Consider the following 24,883-nt stretch of genomic DNA (forward strand, 5'->3'; position numbering starts at 1 on the left):
GGAAAAATGGTATTTAAAAAAAAAATACATATTATTTTCTTAAAGGTATATAAGACAAGAAATTAAATGAGAGTACAGCCTATTATAGAAATTTATTTCCATACTTCTCAAAAATAAACAAAGAGTATATATATATATATACTTAATATAAAGTTATCACACATCTCCATCGATTTTTATAAACGAGTGCATTTATTCTTCAGAATTATGACTAAAATATGCAAACAAGCAGTTTTATATTGTGTGCATTATATAATACATACATAATCTTAGATAACTATGAAGACTTCATTCAGATCTAATATAAATATATTTCTATCACATCACTGTAAAAGTACCAATGTTAGGCAAGTATTGTGCAAAAGATGAAAGTAGGGTAAATTACGGTATTTCACTCTTGCAGCTGTAATTTTCAGAAAATCTACTTTTGCAGTTTATTTTAAGGTTTAAGTCTGAAAGTTTCAGACCAAAGCTGCTTCCTTCTAATTCCTGTAGTAATAAATTATCGTCACAATATGTCTAAGTCTTTATGAATAAAACAAGAAACTAGCGAATGTGTATAGTTATCTGAATATGAAAGATTCAGCTGTAGGAAATACTTAAATCAATAAAAATTTACACCAAATTATATGAAACACTGAAACTTCCTGCCAACATTAAAACTGGAAATGTTAAAATAAAAGAAGTTAATCAATGATTAACTTGGTAACTTCTTTACTGTGTTAATATTAGACATTTTACCTGACTGACTAATTTCGAAGCCTAGTGAAGATCCTGCACTATCTTCTGGTTTCCTGTTGTGGCTTCGGACAATGAAGAATACCACTCCGAAACTAGTCAGCCAGGTAAAATTCCTCATATTAACATAGTAAAGAAGTTACAAAGTTAATCAGTGATTATGTAAGTGTTACAAGTGTATATAGAACAATTAAGAAGTTAATCAGTTGTCACTTCGACAATTTCATTACAAATACAAGTACAATCGAAATTAAAAGAATTGAAAGAAATGCTTAGCTAAACAAGTCCTTAACCCTCAACTGGTATTGCTTTTTAAATGTACGTTAACAATATCTATCCATATGGGTCTATATTGACCCATAGATACCAGTTGAGGATTAAAAAAAGTTTGACCTGTAACTACATAAACATTCAAAGAAGGAAAATCTGGAGTGTATTATTATATAGGAACGAAAACTGGAAAACTAGGGAAGATTCCTTTAGAAGCTGTGGATATGATGCAGAATGTTAAAAATCAATTGGAGGGATAAAGTGTCAATACTGAAGTTTCGAGGGCAATCGAAAATAGAACATTAATGAAGAAATTAGGGAAAATAAAAATAAAATGAATTGGTCATACAATCAGACATCACATATTTTTTATTAATATACTGAAGGAAAAGATTGAAATTAATTTCAAATTATGTTTTATTTAATGATGCTCACAATTGCCGATGTTATACCAGCATCACCAGTGTGCCAGAATTTTGCCCCGAATGCACACTTAAATGCCATCGACCTGGGTGGGATTGAACCCACAACTTTGGGCACAGAAGGCCAGCACTCTACCGACTGCGCCACACAGGCCGACCCGGAGGGAAAAATATTTAGGAAGAAAGGAAGATGAAGACCAAGAATAAATAAGAATACATCAAAGGCATGCTCAATAGAATGAAGTGCAGTAACTATGAAGAATTTAAAACAAAGCAAAGAGAAAAGTGGTACAAGGTGAAATCTTTAGAAATTATTAATTGATTCACTGATTAACAGAAATCTGAATACATTCGTAACAAATACGTGCTTTTATGTAATAAGGTGAAAAAGAAGAGAAATATACATAATAAAAAGACAAAGAATCCCAATACATACTTTACAGACAAATTATGGAAGAGGCAGAGATTCCACGCTTTCTTAATTTCGGATTTACATACGAAAGAAAATTAACTTTACTACAGGAGGGGAGGGGAAAAAACAGTTCTACGAATTATGGTAGAGACAAAAATTTTTTGTCTCAGCACAAGATCGAACATGCACTGATATATACTCCAGTATTTTTCAAAGATATTATCATAGTCAGCCACTGAAGCACAGATTTTGAGGTGTTCCGAATCCATTTCTTGGTTTGAGTTGCACAATGGGCAGTTAAGGGACTGATATATTCCAATTCTATGCAAGTGCTTGGCCAAACAATCATGGCCTGTTACCAATCTAAATGCAGCTACAGACGATTTTCGTGGTGTGGATTATGATGCAGAGAGTTCCATTGTTTCCCCTTGAGATTGTGTTATCAAATTTTGTTTGTTGAAGTCTAAGTATGTAGATTTAATATATATATATATATATATATATATATATATATATATATATATCTCGCAATATTGTATATGAGAAAGTAGAAATGATACATATTTAATACCTTATAAATAGAGTATTATGAAGGTAACTTTGGCCTATGTATGTATAAGAAGTTCTCTTCCAACGAAGGTTTCGACAGAAAAAGAACTAGAAGAGTAGAATATGTCCACAGAGAATACAAGATAAGATCAATAAAAATATTTTAAAATCATTAATATCATTTATGATGGAAACACTGATTTTGTTTGCAGAATGTGCACTCACTTAAATTAAGATGTTCATTCTACTATATTTTTGAAATAACGATTCTCTGTGAAATTACTGCAAATATAACTCATTCTATAAGATATGATAATATAAATGCAGTTAAGAGAATATGAGTCATGTAATACATCTTATAGCCCTCATTATACATTAGGATTTAATTATTATTAATAAAATAAAATAAGGTTACATGCTAATCTCAAGTAGCATATACATATATTTCAGAACATTCTGACTTACAACATAACTTTGGTTACACAAAGAGACATTTCTTTAAAGTCACACAAATTTGGTCACGTAGATTCAAAAAAAAAAAAAAAAAAAAAAAAAGTATAAATAAAGGGCGAAGGAATTTGCTGTTTACAAAAATATATTTAAAATGTTAGTAAAAATGGTATGCAAGTTCCAAATGGTTAGATAAATTGTTTATGGCATTTAAATTAGAGTTCTTTAATGTTTACTCTCTATAAATATGAATACATGAAATATGTCTCTGCTAAATATTTTCGACTAATTCGTCAAAATAAAACAAAAATCGCGTGTTCATTTGTTATGGTAACATATTAGTGATTCACAAAACGAGACATGAAGTTTTCTAATAATTGAAGAAGCTATAACAGAATATCTCGTTGTAAATAGTACAATACGAGTTTGTATTTAGTCACTAAACAAATGAAGTACAAAAGAATGTTTCTGTAATAGACTCATTTCTGCGACGCTTCACAGATATATAAAACCTAAAACCAACAAAATATTCTAACAGTTTTAAGATATCTTCTTTGGGAATAAGGGAGGGGGGAACGAATTCGGTTAGAAATCAACAATACACTAAATAATGACAATAATTACAGATTAGATAATATGCATCCGTTTTAATCCAATAATCAATTATCTAGGACTAATACGCCAAAGCTGTACATCACTTTGATAATTTACATGTCGTCTGCAATGCACTACATGAAAATGATACACTGTGCCAGAAAGCATGAAGATGATGGTAATGGTGATGGTGATGATACCAGCAGAGATGATACAATGACGACAGAAGTAGAAATGGAGTATCCCTCAAAACGTTGCCCCAAACACCACCACAAATTGTGGACTAACTGGAATTTGAATCATGGTTTTCAGAATGGAAAGCTGATACTCTTGCCATTCAGTTAATGTACACCAGGATGGATCCATACTATGTCACATATTTGGTAATATACAGTAAATGTATTTCTTATAAACAGCAAGCCCTTTGCAGTGAAATAAAATTGGAAGATAAACACAAGAAAATTGAACACTATAGCTAGTATGCAATTTACAAGACAATCTGCATGCTCTATGTAATAAACGAGCTACATAAATCACGAATTAAAATGGAAAGGGCACAATTTTCAACGATGTCCTAACTGAACACTGTACTGGTATCTTGATCCATGAGAATAGTGCAACATAAGACAATTATGCTGCCTAATTCATGCAGAAGTCAATAACTATTAAGCATTTACACTTAAATATATTAGATTCCCTGAGAATTGAAGACAGCGGGGGGGGGGGGGGAAAGATGTCTCTGTCATATGTCTATACATTCACAAGCTTATACAATATATCTATATCTACATATTACTATATGCACATCAAAGCATCTATAAAATAATATCATAGGGGATTATGTATATTATAACAATATTATAAAATCCAAACACTTAGGCCACATTTTTAATATTTCCAACATTATTTAATAAACTATAATAATATACATTAATATAATATAATTTCAAACATAAATGGATATCAGCATAGAAAAAAATATATGTTCTTTCAACAGTTACCTGCAAACAATCAATATCAACAAATTATAGATCCGTAAATTGCTAATGAATAGATCTCATACGAAGAGTTTGTCTGTCACCAGTGACTACACTGCCCCTGCCACAAATATAAACTGGACAGGAAGCTGTTTCTTAAAACACACAGTGATAAGATCTTGTGATTCTAAAAATATAAAACGCTCGTCAAAATAAAGGTATAGGGAGAAACATGCAATTGCATTCCTGACACAAATATCTGCCTGAGATTACATAAAACATTGCAATAATATTGTACATATATGGACATTATCTTCGATGATTTTATTTCATATCAGTAGCAAGATATCAGAAAAACAAGTTAACAAGGCTTAAAATTTAATTGAAATATGACTTAATAACTACTTTAAATTTAACTGTAAATTACTGTACACTTTCACATACTCATCGCGAATTACTGTTAACAATTTTTTTTGGCAAAATTTCATTGTTGCTTGTGGCCTTTTTTTTTTTTTTTTTTTAAGATATTCCACTTTTTTACACTGACCTGATGTCTATGAAATTTAATGGAAAGAGGTAATAATTAACCAAAAGCTAAAGCCAAAATTCTTAATATAAAATGTTTATTTATTCTCTATACTGTAGACTCCTACAAAAGTCATTGGATAATAATTCTATTACATTTTATACTTTAAATAGATTTAAATTTTGATTTAACATAAAATAGTGGCATGATCAAACAAAGCAAATAAATTCCTATTTAAAAGCAAATAAATTCCTATTTATAGCACAATCTCACGAGAGTCCTTAGAAGTCTTCCGGAAATTAAAAGTTCCTGACAGCACCCTGGAGATGATATCCTCCACTGTACTGAAGTCATCAATTTCTATAATTTTATTAACCAACATTTATATTCATTTTAAAAAATGTAATTTGTGTTGTAAACTGTCTGTTGTATTTTCAATAAATTTTTCAATGATAGCCTATCTAACTAGGGTTTCTATTGTTTAAAAAAATTTAAGTTAAATATAAACATTCATTTAGAATTGATTAGGAGGTTAACCTTGGTTGGGATGGCCTTCAAGTATCTATCTTACAGAAAAATTCATGTCAAAACATAAGGTAAAGGAGAGTAAGTGTGCGCACCTAGTGTATTATTGTCTGTGGAATCTATTGCATTATACATGAAATACTGAAAAATTGTTTAGTAAATGACAGTATTATACGGATTATAAATTCAGTGGATGAACTTTAGGAGAAGATAGTAAACAAACGAAACTTGATTTTTTTTTTTTTTAAAGGAGGCAAATGCACACTCTCAACTGCACAGGTGGGTAAGAGTAAACATAAAGAGTTTACAGTGATTAAGTTATGAAAAAAACATTATTTGAATTCACGCCAAAACAATCTGTTTTATATGAGAAGACTTTTGAGGCAGACATAGAAATTTTCAGGCTTAATTGAGTTTACACTATTCTAGAGCACAATGCCCACAACACAAATATGAGATTTAGTAATAAATTTAATTAAAACTGTAGAAACGAGAAATAAAGACAATGATTACAAAAAAAAAAAGGCTCAAGAATAATAGTCGCATACAAATGCTCCAAATCCTTCGTAACTTGAACATAACTAGCGCTCTTACCAGCTCATTCTGTGCACACTCTTAGTCAACATCGAGTCAGTTTAAGAATGCATTACTAAGGAGCAGCACAATACGGCCATAGGACATTAGTTCATGCCACTTCATTGCTACATATAGGACTTCATTTTAATGTCAACATGTTGCTTCTGACTGACTTACAACTCTGTAGAAAGCTTAAGTTTTCTTTTGAAAAACTTACTTTATATTCCAAAGTGATACAGTGTTAAAAGTTGTGTAATCAAGATGTATAAGAAAAAACACGAAGAAGCAAACTATCTATCATTCCTCATAATGAATGAAGAGGCATTACCTTTGAACTACATACCAGCCATTATCTCATTTCATCTCTATAAAATTGGAATTTTTACAATCCAAAACTGTTCTCTTTGAAATCAACTGATATAATAATGCAGCTCTGTAAAATTGCTTAAAAAATTCTTCACTGTATGAACAACATAGGAAGTCAGGAAGCATCTATTTGTACATTTTTTTTCACCTGTACAAATTATTATTTATTTGTTTATGTTTGAGCAATGCCACTGTTATCAAGCAAAAAAGGAACATTACAAATTCTAAATTTCGATTAAATATGTTGTTGCTTTTTTTTTTATTTTATTTTATTTGATTTGATTTTTTTTTTTTAACTTATTAGGAGTACATTATGACTGATTAATGTAATAAGTAAAATTCTCAATTGCCTTTGTATCACCAGCTTACAGTTTCTATTTTCAGGTACAGATGGCTATGTAGACAAAGTTCTGATGGTGTGTTCAAGTATCTAAAAGTACGACAAATGCGGAAATTCCTCTACCAATCATCATTCTCATCCTTCATCCTATAAATTTTGCCTTAAAAATGCAAAAATAGAACTGAAATCTGCAAAACTATAGCACAATTACTGAAAAGTCTAGCTGAAAATATCTGAAGACACTAGAAATCAAGCAACATTACATACATATCTATAGTAGAATTACCCTAGAAATGGCTCTTATAAGAATAACACGAACTGTGTGCACATGAATGGAATATAAATACGGATGGCATATTTTATACAAAGGCTGTGCAAGTTCCATATATCAGGTAATAAACTTATAAATGCTAAGCCTTGTGAACTTATTTTCACATCTAATTGCTTGAAAATGGACACTATTTTAAGGACGTAAATAAAAATATAAGACAGAGGAAGATAACATTTGTTAATAACAAGCCTATTTCTACTACAATATATTAATTACAACAACAATGCTTGTAATATAAAACCACGCACATGTGTGTCTGAATACAAAAAAAAAAAAAAAAAAAAAAATCCATAATCTTTTTGGGCATGTAATTACAAATCTTTTATCACATGATTTTTCTAAACACACTTTACATTCTAAAGTTTATGAACAGTTACGATACGAGACAAAATATCATCTATCAGCATCTTACATATGGTGCAAGGATTGCTCGAAATTACAAATCAATTTATGTATTATACTGTACACTCTAGCCTCATTTACAATGTTCTAAAGAAAACAAGGCATCTTATTTTGGCACATAAGCAATTTTTTGCCCTCAAATATCTATTATGTAGCATTCAGTTTAATTAACTGTCACATTTATAGCACCCTACATACTTTCACTGAATTGAGTTATATATTGGAGATTCAAATAGTCGATACAAGCAGATACACATTATTTGTGAAAACCAAGAAGAGGGTTTTGAGACTGGAAACTAGAATATGGAAAGACATTTCTGAAACATTATCATATCATCAAAATAGTGTTTGCATCTAAGAGGCATGCTTTGCTGTAAGCAAAAGTATAGCGTGCTACTATGTATTATTCTTTGTTATTTCAAGTATTACTGTTCTTTCACAATTTGTCTACAGTGCATTCTTGTGAATGTGACCACCAAACTCACCTGACTTAATTCCATGCTGCTATATCATATGAGAACAGATGAATTGTCTTATTAATGAAACAGTGCTGGTGTGAGAAACTGGTGGACAGAATCGTAGTGGTTAGTGTTAAAGCACAAAATATGCCAGACATCTTTGAAATGCAGCAGAAAGCTCTGTGACTCTCCAATGCATGTAATTCAGTTGGTGCCAGAAAAGATAAGCAATTACTTCGAATGATGCAAATAATAATATATATACAGTAAATACAGAATGTGAGGAAATTATAGTACAAACACTGTGCCTCTCTTACAGTCAAAATCTATCATCAATTCATCAAAATATGAAATGAATGAGCCAGCATACAGATATGCGACAATAAACCCCGCAATAACGTATTCATGTATGCATATTTATTAATAATAGAAGTCTGAGGATGAGCTCCCAACCATATGCTCTTTATCTCAATATCCTCTTCTTGATACATACAAATATGTGACAAAATATTAAAATTAACTTCCACTATAAATTGACATTTTACCAAATGCAAAATTTTTCTGTACAATGTTTTCATATTTGAGAATTCACATTTCCATTTCTTCAAATAATTATATTAACAATTTTCTGATTTATATCTTTTAACCACCTAAACAATAATAAATTCAATTAAAAGTACATAATATACAGTACTTTTACACTGCATTATGTATGAATATTTTACATATAACTACTTATTTAATAATTATAATACATGTTTCAAGGGACAACATGCTTAATTTTCAAAGTTACAATCATAATTTCAAAATAAAATTTTATCCCATTTTCTATCTAAATCATATATATCACATTTTAACTGCGAAATATACAGTACTTCTCTTAGCACTTATAATTTTTATAATTTGTACAATATCTTTACAACTTGTGTAGTCAAAACTTCAAAATCACGTTTTTAATGATTCTACATAAATGTGAACATTGTGTCTGAACTGTATTAGAACATACTACATTTACGTAAAGAATTATGAAATATTTTCAATGACAGGAATAAAGTACAAATCTGGCTTGTCTAATTATTGGTTACCAACCTTATTATGGCCAATCACGTCTGTTGCTCATGAAAATATGAATCTATCATATTTTTCCGGATGTTCTATGGATTCAAATGTATTACTATTATTATTAAAATAAAAGGAAAGTTTAGCCCCTCTAGTGGTTAAAATATTTTTCTCAATGCCACAGAATTAAATAAATTGTATATATTCGAGACAGTTTATAAATAATACTTATGACACGAAAACGTCATAGCTAAAAATAGATTATGCTCTGTTAGGACATCATATTTAATACTTCTCAACAAAATTCTTTACAAATATAAACATCTTCAATTTTAATTTGAAATTATAAACTCTTCTATGTTTAGACTCTTTAATAATGAAATTATTATGAAAATTCTTCTGTATATCTAATAAATAAAAATGAGAAGTCATGAGCACCCAGTTTTTCACTGTTCACAAGTGAGCAACTATGGCTAATCAGCAATGTTAGAATCACGAATTCTATTTATACATTGATGAAACAGTAGAACATAGTGAATATATCTTAAAAATATTCTACATTTGCATGCTATATATCTTTGGAGAGAAATTTTTATAATTATCATTACAAGTATTTTATTGTATAATGATTCTAAGAAGGAAACTCATTAGTTTCAATACTCTTTTAATCTTTACCACACATTCGTTGCTTCAAAAATAAGAAAAATGGTGATACTTCATATTCAACATGATAATGGCACATGATTATGAACAGAATGTGACAATTTGTATTCACTGGATTACAGCTTGTCTTTTTTACAAAAATTCGATACCAAATGAAATAATGGAAAGTCAATGATAACTTGTAATCTGACATTAAAATCACTGCCACTTAATTACTGTGCTTTAAATACAGCTGCATCCATCACATTTCAGAGCACAGTGAAATGCTTGTAATATTATCTTAAACATATTGTATAACTTGCTAATATTGGCTTATATTATATTTAAAAATGATTAGATTTTAATCTGCTAGCATTCAATATATATAAAACAACATTAATTTCTTTCCCTATAAATATAATAGGCAGCCTTATGGTAGAAAACAACTATAATTTAAAAATTCATAGCAGTAATTGTACAAATAACTATAATGCAACTGTCCTAAACTACGCCCATAAACCCATATGAAATATTTAGGTATCTTCATTGATTAAAACTTGAAATAAAATTTTCATATTAATTACTTATGTCTTAAATTACGTAGAACTCTGCACAAATTTATTCAACTATATCGCTTGATTATCCAACTTATCTTATATACAGTACAAACAATTTAATGTTTTAAGTATCAAATTTTTTATGCATATTATTTTGAATTTCTACCATAAACGTCAAACTAAATTTATATCTTTCGATCATGGCCACAATACAAGAAAATCAATATTTCGCTTTCCCCTCATTGAACCAAACTGTAAGACTGAAGCAGGTCTAAGGCATAGTTCTAGTTTCGGCCCAGGGTTGTATAATAATTTTATAAAAAGGAATCTAAAACTGAAATTATTAAGCAAATTATTAAAAAAACAAGTGCTCGAACTGTTTTTAAAATTATAATTATCATACTGCATTTTTATTTTTTATTTATTGCCACTTTAACAATACCATATTCCAGCGATGCATATTCAAGGCCATATGGGCTGGAAAAAGGGCGGGCAGATTGTTTTACACAGATGTTACATTTCTTCCCCTACTAGAATGCACTAAAAGAGGGGTAGCGGTGCAAAGGTTGTTCATGCATAGGTTAAGTAGAGCAGTGATATATACAAAAAGAAAGAGATATACTGCTTTTAATATGTGGAAATAATAATAATAATAATAATAATAATAATAATAATAATAATCCGTGGCGCTACAGCCCACGAAGGGCCAAGACCGACCAGCTAGCATGTGACCTCACGGTCACATGCCGAAGCAGAGGTGGACGATCATCCAACCAGAATAGCGGTATCGTGTGGTTAGCACGATGAGCCCCCCAGCTGTTATAGCTGGTTTGCACAACCGGATTTCGCTAGCTATCATAGCTCCCTAAGTGCATCATGATGCTGGGTGGGCACCAGTCCCATACACTGGCCGAAATTTTATGAGAAAATTTCTTCCCCCATGAGGACTCGAATCAGCACACATTCCGTAACGCAAGTCCTAGGCAGGATGCCTTAGACTACGACGCCACGGCACAGGACAATATGTGGAAAACATTACAGTATTAAGAAATGAAGTATTCAGAGACCTAAATACAAGTGATTCAACACAAATTAGAGCTATTCTGTCGCTCACATTCCGCAAATCCAGGAAATTTGCCTTCAGAGTTGCAGCTAAAATTAATTGAACTTTCACAACTGCACTGCTGAAATGTACATATAATGACAATTCCTTAAACTATGAACTGTGTCCCAAGATTCGTAAATTTACAGCGAAAATTAGTCTATTATGATTGTCAGCAGCACATACATACTGGTAAGTTTTCATGAAACTAACAAAGCCAAAGTTAAAGGCCAAGCTATTCAATCATGATAAGCATCCAATGCTTAGATTTGCTTCTTTAAATAACATTTTGCGAGAAGTAATAAGGCTAGTGTAAGGCAGAAATCGAAGAGATTCGGGCGAAATTTTATCTTAAATGGTTTATTTTCATATAAAAGTATTTCTATTATGACGACAATGATGTAATGAGCAGTTTCGAAAGTTGTATAATTATTTAACGCAGTTATTTTTAAGTTATTCATTCCGTATTGTAACGTACAAGGAACATTTTGTAAGTTATCCAAAATTGTACATACATAACATCTTCTACTGTGAAATAATTGTAGCCTATTGCATGTATTAAAAATGTGTAAACAGAAGTATAAAGATTTACTGCATCTCGAATTCATAATGTTAATTTTGTTTACCTTTGTGTTTTGGTCGCTCCTATTTGTACAACGTATATACTGAAGCCAGGTAGCACGTAAAAGAATCAAAGGTTGTTTGTGGGTTATTTCTTATACATCCCTGCCATATTCTTAACTTAGTATATTTATGTACATGTAATATGTTTTTTTTTTTTTTTTTTAGTTTAAGTGTAATTACCAGTTACATTTAACAGTTTAATAGCAGTTATTTGTGATAAATTTTTCTATATAGTATAGAGCGATCGGTAGAGCTAGGATTCGTATGTAGTAAAAGCTAATATTTTTAGTCGGTATAGTTTATAACATGCAAGCCATGCCCTCCCCACTCCTTATACTTGCCATTCTTGTCATTCAGTACTTCCATTAGTTAGCTCTAAGGGCCTTTAATCCTCTTAAGCACCACTTACAAAACAGCGGGGGAGATTTAACAGCTGCATTGTCTAGTCCTTGTGACTTTTCTTGCATTTCATGTCTTGTCAACCAGGCTTAAAACTTCTTAACCGGGATCACAGTGACTCAACTTGGCATCATTTTTAACTCTTACTACATATAAATTCTAGCTCTAGTGATCAGTTATGTTTACCCCTGCAGCATGGGGTTTTTCTTATGAGCGAGTCCTCACTCGTTTGCCACACACTGGAGGGAGTAGCAAGTCTGCTTGCTTACTTGTTGACCTTGCTGAATGTCGCAGTTGTAGCGCAGCTGTTTCTGGGTGTGTGTTGTGTTGTTTGTTTCTTAATTCGAAAGTATACATAAAATGTATTATGCCTCGTGAGTTTACAAAGGCACAGCATGTCTTTATTTATGATTCATATGTATTCACTCAGTTAGCTCGTGAAGTTCGAAGATGGTTTCAAGAAAGATTCCCGGATGTAGACGCTCCAGATCATAAAATAGTCCATAGTCTTTATCAAAAATTTCAGGAAACTGGAAGTGTCCAGTTTAAGAACCAAAAAAGCAGCATAGGGTTCTCACTGAAGAAAGATTACATGACATTCGTAATCATTCAGAAAATTCTCCTAGAAAATCTCTTCATGGTCTTGCATAATAAGTGGGACTTCATATGGGTCTGTGCAAAGGCTACTAAATTACTGCACTTCAAGCCATATAAAATAACTGTGGCACATGCTCTTCAGTCAGGTGGCCCCATATGCAGGCGCACATTTTGTGAGTGGATTCTGAAAAATGTGTACAATGGACAAATAGACCCACATTTAATATTCTTCTCGAGCAAGCCCTGGTTCCACTTCCACGATTATGTGTGTACTCAAAACAATCTTCACTGGAGCATTGATAAACCTGACTTCGTAAATGAAGTGCCCCTCTATGATGACAAAATCGGTGTATGGTGCACCATCAGTGGTGAAAGAATCATAGGACCAATTTTTTTGAGAATACAGTTGATTCTGTTACTTATGTGAATACCTTACTAACCCCTTTTTTCAGAGAATTAACTGACCAGGAGAATTATCATGCACTTTTTCAACAGGACTCTGCCACTGCTCACACTACAAATATCACAATGTGTTTTCACAAGAGAGAGTTATTAGTAGAGATTTGTGGCCCCTTCGGTTCTCCGATCTAACAGCCTGCGATTATTATCTCTAGGGTAAATTTTAAAATGCTGTGTACAAGATGAACCCGCAGACCATACAAGAACTCAAAGATAATATTCGTCAGGAAATTGTCTCGATTTCTCAAAATGAACTACAGCAAATGATGAATAATTTCCTAAAGAGATGCGAAAAATGTGTGGAGAATGAAGGTGGGCAGTTTCAACACCTCATTTGACAATTTGGTAAGTAATGAGCCTCTTAAATTTGTTTGTGTATTGTTATATGGTTGGTTTGTTTTATTGTTTCACCCTCCCGCTAATCACCGAGACCTGGCTAACCAATTAACAAGTGGCATAAATTTGTTTGTGTAGTATTGTTGTATGGTTGGTTTGTTTTATTGTTTCACCCTCCTGCTAATCACGAGCCTCAGCTAACTGGCTAACCGGCTAACAAGCAGCATACTCGCCCATAGGCAAAACACTCCAGCAGAAAGCAAAACTGATCACACTATACATTATTTATCATACCCGAGTTCAAGCATCTTGCTTTTTAGAGTGTGACCAAGTTTTGTGTTATCTTTTACCTGACATGATATATTTGCATTTGTATTATTTGAATTTGAATAAATATTTGACGAAAAAAAATAGAAAATTGAAGTTATATAATATTATATTTGTAAGTCAAACATTGCGACAAAATTTCAGCTCTGCAGTGCTGTCGAATACTCTGCATTTTATGTACAAATAGTGCTACCTACATACTATTACTGAACTATGTTACAGTGACAAATGCAAAGTCATCATATCGCATCTGAACAACTTCTGAAAATGTTCCACAGTGTTGCAACAACTTCCATACTCCACCCCAATTTGACATATTGTGATTTTTCCTTGTTTCTTCATGTGGAAAACCAGCTTTTATGGCATAACTTTTTGCTATTACAGAAGCTATCACAATTGCAATGCAAGCCATTAATTTGATTCCAAAAAGGGTTTCTCAAGACTGCTTCCAGCAAGTGTACTGACACTGATAGCAATCCATCACCTAGTTAGGGAGATTGTTTTGAAGGAGAACATATGTAGGGTGTTCCACGCTGTAATGTCGTGGTCTAAGACATCATGCCTGGACTTGTAATACGGAATGAAAGCTGCTTCGAGTTCTAATGGGGAAGGAATTTTCTAATGAAATATCGGCCAGTGTATGGCACAGGAACCCACCTAGCATTGTGATGAATTTGGGGAACTGTGATAGCAAAATCTGGTTTTGAAAACCACCTACAATGGTTGGGATATCATTGTGTTGACCACATGATACTTATGTTCTGGTTGGATTATCGTTCACCTCTGCTGAGGCATGTGGTTGGCCTTGGCCCTTAATGGATTTGATTGACTGACATACATAAGGTGCCAGAACTATGGCATCAGTGTTCACATGAGCAGTACTATACAAAATCATTGACTCTATTACGTACATACATGTATGTACTGTTGTCATCATGGATCTGTTACAGTTTCTTACCAATGTTTTCTTGGTATTCCCCAATTTTTACGTCCTCTTGTGACATACAGTATGACAGAATTTGTTTAGGTAATTGGATGGAGTTCATTATCTCAACATGCTCCTTCCATTAATGTCTCTACTGGTTTATGTATTGGATAATAGGTTCAATTTTTAGTTCAGTCAAAATTACTTCATTTTAGCATACTACAAATGTGTATGTAGATCTTTATATATTTTCAGTATAAAAATCTACACCCTAATTTTTCATGTCGAATCCTTGTTTAATTAATAATGCCCCTTAAAACAGTACAATTACGTAAAATTACATTAAAACCAAAGAAAAATTATATATAACATTTCGGTGGAACACAGTTATTAATGTATTTCCAATAAACTGAAGAAAATCACAGAATAATTCAGAGAAGGTGAAGTGGAATTTCAATTCAAATCTAACAATCAAATAATGCTCCATTGAGCTTTTAGGTATAAGTAGGACAGAGAGAAGGAAGGAAGAACTACTAAGAAGATAACAAAATCCATGAAAATAGGAGAATTTTGTCTTCCATATACCAAACTCTCTATGAGATGTGCGTGAAAATGTCTAAAAGGCAAATAAAAGCTTATATCTATAATTCTGAAATTTGAACTACTTTTATTTTGAAACATTTTAAAGTTCGATCTTAAATAGTGCCAGGTGCAGTGTACAATTGGAACAAAATCAGCTATCCAGCAGAGTTCAAGTGATAATGCATATTATGTTTTAAAGATAAGGGAATCTTCATTAATTTTAGCTCAAGACTGAAACATTACTATAAAAAATAGATTAATTTATTTGTGCAAACTTTAACATAAACTTCACACAATATAACATGCTTGATGACTTGCGAATTGTTTGTTGTTCACTGCGTACTCACAATTATTAGGTACTTAATTTCATTCTTTACCATTTTTCTACGCAGTACTAATTACACAATCATAGCATTTATCATGTTTGAGGCACTGTATGTAATTAGATGCATTCTGTATGAAAAGAGTGTTATTACAATAGTTATCTTGACTTTCCAATTCGAGCGTATTTATATACTGAAAAAGATGAAATACACAAACATTTTATGAAACAATTAAATTAATGGAACAAGTGATGTGGTTCAAATATTGCGCAGACTAGCATAAATATTTCACAGTTACGCCTACATATACTTTAATATCTAACAACTGTCAAAACAGAGGCATATAAATCCATGCAACATATGTAGCACAATAAATGAGTGTTATGCATTATCCAGTTCTGTTGGAGTAATGCTAACCTCTATATAAAAAAGTTAAAGCTTGGGAAAAATACAGAACATGGCAAAGAAAGACTGAGCTTCCAAATCAGGAACTTATGAATGATCGTATAACAATAGGCAATTAATGGAACTTCAGGCTGAAGTTATATTTCAGGTATTCTGCAGAGATATGCATTCTGTTTCTTTCTAGTAATTTATACTTATTTATACTCATATGCAAAAATAACAATTATAAAGTTTAAAAACTGAAGTTCATCTTAAATTAATAAATTTATATTATCATTTTTATCTTCTGACATTCAATTTTAATACAAAACAGTATTTGCAAACTATGAGTAATATAATAAAGTAATAAAATTTAAAAATTCCCTAATTCGAAGAAAAGAAAATAGTTTCTAGAGCAGAAGTTTACTGTAAATGAGGGCATCATTGAGCAGATATATACTTTTTCTTTGATGTTCAAGATTTTATTATGAAGAGATATACAAGGTTTTTCAAAAGTAATGCATAATGTGTTTTATATAATTATTATTCGAGCCTAGTCCACAGGGAGCTTCTGCCTGAAAGCCAGATTTGCATAATGTGTTTTATAATTAGGAGGAAGGTTTTTAAGAAAAATGCTCAGACACGTCGGATCTTATTCTTAAAAGGATTTATTTTGTAAATGTGAATCTTTTCTTTAGTCATTGTTGCATGGCGTCATCGAATAAATTTTTTTAATTAGAACATATGATTTTTTTTTTTTCCATATTTTCTGAAAGAACATCCTTGTTCTTATTGCTCTACACCAGTAGTCATCAGCACAGTGCACCCTCGGGCTAATGTCTCTTACTCACAGGTAAGACATTGCACTGGCGTGCATCCGTGGCTGCTGGCGGGTATGATTCCTACCTCTCCCTTCTGCATGACTGTGCATATTGCAATACACTTCTTACCCATTACTCATTTCAGCAAGTGCTGACGACTACTGGTCTACACCTTCATTTGTTTTATACAGAAGTGTATGTTGGTATGACAACGTTTTGTTGATAAAATGGTCGGAAAAGAATCGAAACTGGATAACAAAATCATATACACAATACCCCCAGAAAGTAAATGTTTGAGCAGGAATTGTAGGACTCTGCCAGTCTTGGGCTCTTGTTTTTTTGACGAGTCTTTTATCAGTGACAGGTATTTGGAGTTTTTGCGTGATGATTTTATATCAGACCCTTGCTGTTCTACATCCAAATCTTCTCGATCCAGACGCAATTCAATCTGGTTTCAACAGGATGGTGTTCCTTCCTATTACACAGTCACTGTACAGGAGTACCTGAATGAAGTGTTTCCAAATAGACGGATTGGAAGAAGTGGACATGTCGAATGGCCTGCAAGATCATCTGATCTGTCTTCTCTTGATTTCTTTTTATGGAGTTAATGGGTAACATGAACGAGTTGAAGACCAGAATAAGAATGGAATGTAGAGAAATACCGCCAGCTGTGATATAAGATGTTAGAAAGGAATTTTACTGTGCCTTAGTCATTGCCAGATTGTCAGTAGCGGACATTTTGAACAATTAATTAAATGAATTTAATTATTTATTTCTTACTGTTAGTAAAATTAATTGCCTCAGGCACGTGTTTGTTTGAAAGTTAGTGAAATTGTATTACCTTTCTTTCTTGTTGTGTGGAGAGACATGAATTTCAATTAAATAAGTGCGATTTTCCATAATGCACAATTTCAAACACATTCTTTCAGAAAATGTGAAAAAAAAAAAAAAAAATCATTTTCTAATTAAAAAAATGATTCGATGACATCATAGCTCATGCAACAATGACTACAGAAGAGATTCACATTAACAAAAGAAATCCTTTTAAGAAATAAGGTTCGACATGTCTGAGCATTTTTTTAAAAACCTTCCATCTAATTATAAAACATATTACACGTTACTTTTGAAAAACCCTGTATGCAAATACTGTAATAAGAGACAACTTAGCCGAACAGGTGGAATTATTAAGTGTACTCTGAAAAATATGGCAGGAAAAGAAATAAAACTACACATTTTTAAGACAATAGTAGTACCAGGCTGACTCTGGGATGTTAAATTCTAACTATAACAACCAAAGATAAAAGACGCTTACGAACTACAAGAATACAATTTTAAGAGCAATTTTAAGTGTAGCAGAGAAACGAAAGAGAATTTAAAAACTAAGCAAGAAACTAAGATAAAAAAAAAAAAAAAACATGAATACAGAATTTTTAATTGTTAATTCGCTTATGAAGAATGGGTATTAACAGATTATCAAATCAGATTTTTTTAGGTTGCAATGACGGAAAATGTAAATGTTACTTTAAACTGTCGGGAAATTGCAGGAATGTGAAGAGGGAGACAGGTATATCCTTCACTACAAGGAATCTGTTAACCAAATCAACACCGACTTGCACATAGTGACAAACGAAAAGCATGCAACTTTGTTTTTATTATTCTGCAATATATTCATTTCATCTCTCAACTTTCACAATTGTGTTTTATAGCTATTAACTTCAACATTAAATATGAAGTGAAGAATTAACTATGTCTGTGTAGCGAACTGAATATTTTAGGGAAAAATCTGTTATAAATAAATTACATGTGTCAAAACTATATTTTTTTACACTTTTCAAAATAAATCATGGCACATAAAATAAACTTGCATAGGCTATAAATTTTATTTATAACGTTTATCTTTATTACATCATTGTATTTTCATAAATATCAACGAGATGGAAGAAGTATTTTAGAAAATGTAATTTCTGGAAAATTAAGTCATAGTCTCAGTTACTTTTATTAAAACATTATAGAAAGAATTCTGAAGTTCAACTTTTTTTTTTGTGGACGGACAAATTGACATGTAAAATGTTTCCAAAACATATTCTTGATGAAATGTATGTATGTGAATATAATGTGTCTGTACATTATATTGATTACAGAGATGTCCTTTAAAATAAAAGCATAAGGTTTGTATATAACAATATTGAATGCATTAGGTGTAATTAGCTATAAAATATCTTGATATTATGCATCTGACAAAACATAGTATTTCGACAAATAACTCTGGACTTTTTAGAAAAAAATTCCAAATTTGGTAGCTCAGTTAGCATAAAATCTAGCACCATAGGTTGGATGGGTGTATAGAACTAATCAAAATGAGTCTTCCTGAGTGTGCGGATAACAAAATTGCCACAGCACCAGGTAGAAGCACGTGCTTTATTGTGTCTGTGCTTGCAATCTGCACAATGTGCTGGTTGAGTGTCAGTGTCATGCAATAGTACATTACCACTACGAGACAGGTGACCCAGGTCCACTGCTCCCGGTAGCATGGAAAAGAACAATAGTGCCTATCAGTACCACATAATCCACAGCCCTTCACTTTTAATACTTCATTTATTGGATTCTAGTTGCTTTAAAAACTATTCAAGATATTCTTAGTTTCTGTAACTAACATTTCTTAATTAAGAAGATACGTGAAATGTCAATGTTTGCTTCTGTATTCTTACCATGATATATACTCCACGTACATCTGATGACACTAACACAAAATATGTGACTGGTTCTCAGCCAATAAATTAATATTAAATTGTAACAAAACTAACATAGTTCAATTTAAATCCTGTCCAAATTCAACGTCGCAAAAATTTCTAGCGCAATAATTAATAATAGATCCCTATTAGAAACAACAACAACCAAATTTCTTGGCTTAAAAATCGATAATGTGTTAAATTGGAAAAATCATATTAAAGAAATTACCCCCAAACTAAATTCAGCTTGTTTTGCTATTAGATCTATGCAAAAGATAGTAAATATCATTACCTTAAAAACAATAACTTTGCATACTTCCACTCGGTAATTAGTTTTGGAATAATATTCTGGGGAAATTCCACAGATAGTAACAATATATTTCTATTACAAAAAAGAGTAATTAGAATAATAGTAGATGTCAAATCTAGGGAATCGTGTAGGACTATTTAAAAAAACTACAAATAATGCCCATGTCTTGTCAGTATATCTTTTCATTAATAATCTTCCTCGTATGTAATCGTGAAAACTTTGTAACTAATTCAACAGTTCATAGCATAAATACACGTCAAAAAAATGACTTTCATACTCCATCAGCAAGTCTATCGTGCTATCAAAAAGGAGTGTGTTATATGGCAGTAAAAATTTTTAATAGCCTCCCTATCGATATAAAAAATGAAACTCAAAACATAAAATTATTTAAGCCCAAATTAAAGAAGTACCTAATTTCTCACGCCTTCTATTCTGTAGGTGAATTCATGACATTCAATAACACTTCATGAAATTGATACTCAAACTATGTGTTGTACTAGTAGACTATATTGTAAATCTCGTCTGTATATATTTCATCTAGACTGTGACTATAAATTAAGATTTTATAATAGTATTAAGTTTTTTGACTTGTTCCATATTCTAGCTGTAAGCATGTATGAATACCATGGAATGTTAATAAATACAATACAATACAATACAATACAAAAAAATACAGGATACTGCATCTGTTAATTTCTTTCTTATATTATAGGTGATAGTTCATCCAGAATTAAAAATAAATTCACAATGTTGCTGGCTTTACACGGTTTCTATTGTGACTATTCAAACCAGCCAATCAGAAGCAAACAGAAATGAGTGGCCTTCAGCACAATGTAGCCATTTTGGTTCATAGTAACGCTTTAGTAAGCAGCATGACGTGGCATGGATGTAGCAAATTTTTATTCTCTGACAATGCAATTACTTTCTTTTCGCGATTGAGTTGTTAGTTTTGCCACAATTATTATGTAGCTGCAAAGACTATTGTTTTAGTGTGTAATCGAGAGTGTAGTATTTAATGTGCTTCATACTTTTCACAAAGTCAGATGTGTGGAGTTTACAACTAAAGTTTCTGTATACAGACTAAATGGGATAACTTTGTACCACATGTGTATTTTCCTATAAAATTAAGTTCTCTAAATTCCCCTTTAAATTCATGGTAACTTTTGACGATACAATAAGAAAATACATGAAATTTTATTTCATACTAGCCGTACCCGTGCGCTCCACTGCACCCGTTAGAAATAAATATAAAGTAATTACATAATTAAAATAGGACATTTGATCCAGGGAACATTCGTGTTTGATAGAAGGATAAATCGTTTAATATGTTACTTAATTTAAATTGCATCCAAATAATTAAAATGCGATCATTTTGGTCCAGAGACCACTCATTGGTGCAATGACAATTCCTTTAACATGTTTCTAATTTTTATTACATGCAACCATAGTTTAATGAACATTGACATCATTTAGATTTAATGTGTATACTTTATTTTACTTGTTATAGGTTTCCATTGAATTATGGTACCGTAATAACTTAATTTTAACCCTTGTTTTCTACGTATTCAGTAAATGGCGTTTGGCCCACTATGGTTCTGAACCCTTCAAATAATTTAAATTATATTATATAATATTACATTACATATATTATATTATATTATATTATATTACATTACATTATATTACATCAGAAGTTACTGTAATAACATTATAGCATTATGTCCATCTAGAGAAACTACACTTTCCAATGGTGAAATAATAATTATACAAATCGGTTAATTTAGCTTCCGATATTACTTCATACAAACACAGAAACATTCTCTGTAGGCTATCTTTCATAGCTTTCGATTGTTGCTGTCCAAGGCCCCTTATAGACGAAGTCATTTGTTTTTTATTTCATTATACGGCCTTAGATGGCAGTTATTTTAATTTTAAAACTCATTTATCTCATTAAATATCAGTCCTATCAAAATTTTTCAAGGAATACAACTTATCGCAAATTATTTTTAAAGAAACTTTTGTTATGTAACATTTTTCACAAAAATCAATAATAAGCGAGATATTTCGATTTATTTAATTCAGGCCCCCTTATAACCCCCTTTTAAATAACGTATTTTGAATGCCATATAGCCTAAAATCTAAGTTACAACGAACATAATTTATATTCCAATTTTCATCGAAATCCGTTCATCCATTATCACGTGAAAAGGTAACAAACATACAGACAGACATACAAACAAAAATTTCAAAAAAGCGATTTTCGGTTTCAGGGTGGTTAATTATATATGTTAGGACCAATTATTTTTGGAAAATCGAAAATTACCAGAAAAATTTCGGCTACAGATTTATTATTAGTATAGATGAAGTCACAAAAAAAAGTTTATTGAGAACAAAGAAATTTATTGTAATAAAACTATCACTACAACAGAAAATATAAAAACAATTTTTGCGTGTTTATTATCTACGTATATGTTCGATAGAAGTTATTTTTAATTCTCTAATCAAATTCTTCACAGTCTTAACATAATCAGTTCATACATGCCCTTTTTATTTACCAACTTATTATAGGCCATTCCTTATCTCGTGAAGCCTACCTGCGCATGAGGGGAAACAGAAAGTGGACTGAGAAGCTTCCCTCTCTCACTATGCTTCCATTCGAAGCTCAGTAGCTCCCTTACACCATCATAAGGTTCTTACTGTAAGCTACGGTGCACACATAGGCCTACATTTGGTTTCATGAGATAATAAATTAATGACGTATAACTTTATTTCTTCAAACTGGTCAGGCCACATTCAATGCCTTCTCTTCTTGACCTTACAACTGGCTTTATATATGGAGTTGGGACCATGCAGTTCAATGCCATTGACTGTAGACCTACCAGAGTACTAAAATTCTCGGTGAAAACATATTTGCCCTTGCAAAATTATTGTGTGTTTATTTTTCAATTTATTCACTAGTGTTGTCTTGGGATGGAAAACAAACGTGCAACTTCTCACTGACCAAGTTTTCCAGTGTTTACATCATCTAGTGCCTGCTACAGCGTTTCATTGGAATACCTTGACTTTATTGAATAATGTCTTCTCTCTATAGAATCCTTTTGACCTCCTACCATCTAAAAATGTAAACACATTTGGAAATCCAAGATGAATGTAAAAATTACAACAGTAGTTGAATAAACAGGTCGAAGAAATTTAATTAATAAGTGAACTATGGGGGACTTAGTAAAAAAAATTAATTCTTCAATGTAAACTTGAAGTGTGTCCGTAGTACATCTAGTAGTTATATTTTATATTAATTTTATGTAATAATTGTCTCATGTTATTTAATAAAAAAAGGTAAAGGTATCCCCGTAACATGCCATGAAGGCGCTTGGGGGGCATGGAGGTAGAGCCCCATGCTTTCCATGACCTCAGCACTAGAATGAGGTGGTGTGGTCGGCACCACACTCTGACCGCCTTTTGCCCCCGGGAAAGACCCAGTACTCAATTTTATAGGAGGCTGAGTGAACCTCGGGGCCGTTCTGAAAGTTTGGCAACGAGAAAAAATCCTGTCACCACCTGGGATCGAACCCCGGACCTTTCAGTCTGTAGCCAGCTGCTCTACCAACTGAGCTACCCGGCGAATTTAAATGTTTATAACAGAATCAACATTATCATATGTTTATAACAGAATCAACATTATCATGCAAACTTTGTAGTGGTACAAAGTAACCCTGAAATCGAACCAAAACAACTCTGTCAGATTAATTTTATAATTTATAAGACAGAGGATTATAAATATCTCACGAAGTTGGTATTGTATTTTAAAGAAGAGAGGGTAAGCATTAAAATTTACAGTAATTGTAATGGTAAGATATGTAATTATATACTTATAATATAAAGTTGAAAATCGTTCATAAACCAGATGCTATAAACAGAATGCAATATTTAATCACGTGGCGTCTTAAATATTCTTCAGGGACCGGACATAATATATAGAAAGCAAAGCATAGAGATTGTAGGTAACAGAGATGGTCTCAGTCCAAAGATATTACACTTAGGAAATGCGAAATTAAATCTTCTAGTAAAATTGGAAAGTGGTACAAAGTTACTCCAAATGACTATAGCTTCTTATGCTATCGTTGCTTTCTCTTTCAAGTGGTTAACATTACATTCATTTGTGGTAAGTAATCCATGCAATTTGTTGTATACTTTAAAATGTCTGAGGATATTTATGATCTAAAGTACAGTTAATACGTAACAATTAGTACTCTGAATTAAATATGTTTGTAAACACATACTGTTTACTGTTTTACATGGCACTATATTCTGTATATAAAAGGATTAAGATGAAAATTGTTAAAGCTCGTTTAGAGTAAATTGTTATTTTGTGGTATGGAGAACATTATTTCTTAAGTATTACAATTTTACGGATGTAATGTGGTTAAAGTATCACTAAAATATCTTGTGGTACTTTTTATTTGCAGTATAAAGAAAAAATAGCAAACAAAAATTGTTTCTCTTGTTATATGAGCCAATTTATGGATTATGTACGACTATTTTCTATGATCTCAATCAAAGATTTAGCCTAACACTGCCTATATGTCGATCCAAATGCATAGAACATAGAGGACCAGCTGTTCATTGAACTTGAATGCATGGACTATTTATTACATATAGGGTCGCATAAAATAGCTATACACAGGCCGTTTAACCTTGCACTTGACAGTTTTTTTTTTTGCGTTGGCAACCCTTCCTATGAAAAAGTTGAAGAATGCTGTGCAGTAGCCTT

At 31.8% G+C, this 24,883-nt stretch overlaps 1 protein-coding gene across 5 annotated transcripts in view; it reads right to left on the reverse strand.

The window, feature by feature from the left end:
- The window catches only part of RtGEF (Rho-type guanine nucleotide exchange factor), a 117,796-nt gene that overhangs the window by 18,132 nt on the left and 74,781 nt on the right, over positions 1 to 24,883 (reverse strand). For 2 of the 5 annotated variants that reach the window (XM_069841988.1, XM_069841989.1), the window contains one exon: positions 74 to 19,588. The exons of the other annotated variants lie outside the window; for them this stretch is intronic. In XM_069841988.1, the coding sequence (XP_069698089.1) occupies positions 19,422 to 19,588 (167 nt within the window). In that variant the 3' untranslated portion in view covers positions 74 to 19,421. Of the gene's footprint in view, positions 1 to 73; positions 19,589 to 24,883 lie in introns of those variants that run through there. 5 annotated transcript variants of the gene reach the window in all.

The sequence above is a fragment of the Periplaneta americana genome, chromosome 12 (assembly GCF_040183065.1).
Source record: "Periplaneta americana isolate PAMFEO1 chromosome 12, P.americana_PAMFEO1_priV1, whole genome shotgun sequence".
Taxonomy (NCBI): Eukaryota; Metazoa; Arthropoda; class Insecta; order Blattodea; family Blattidae; genus Periplaneta; species Periplaneta americana.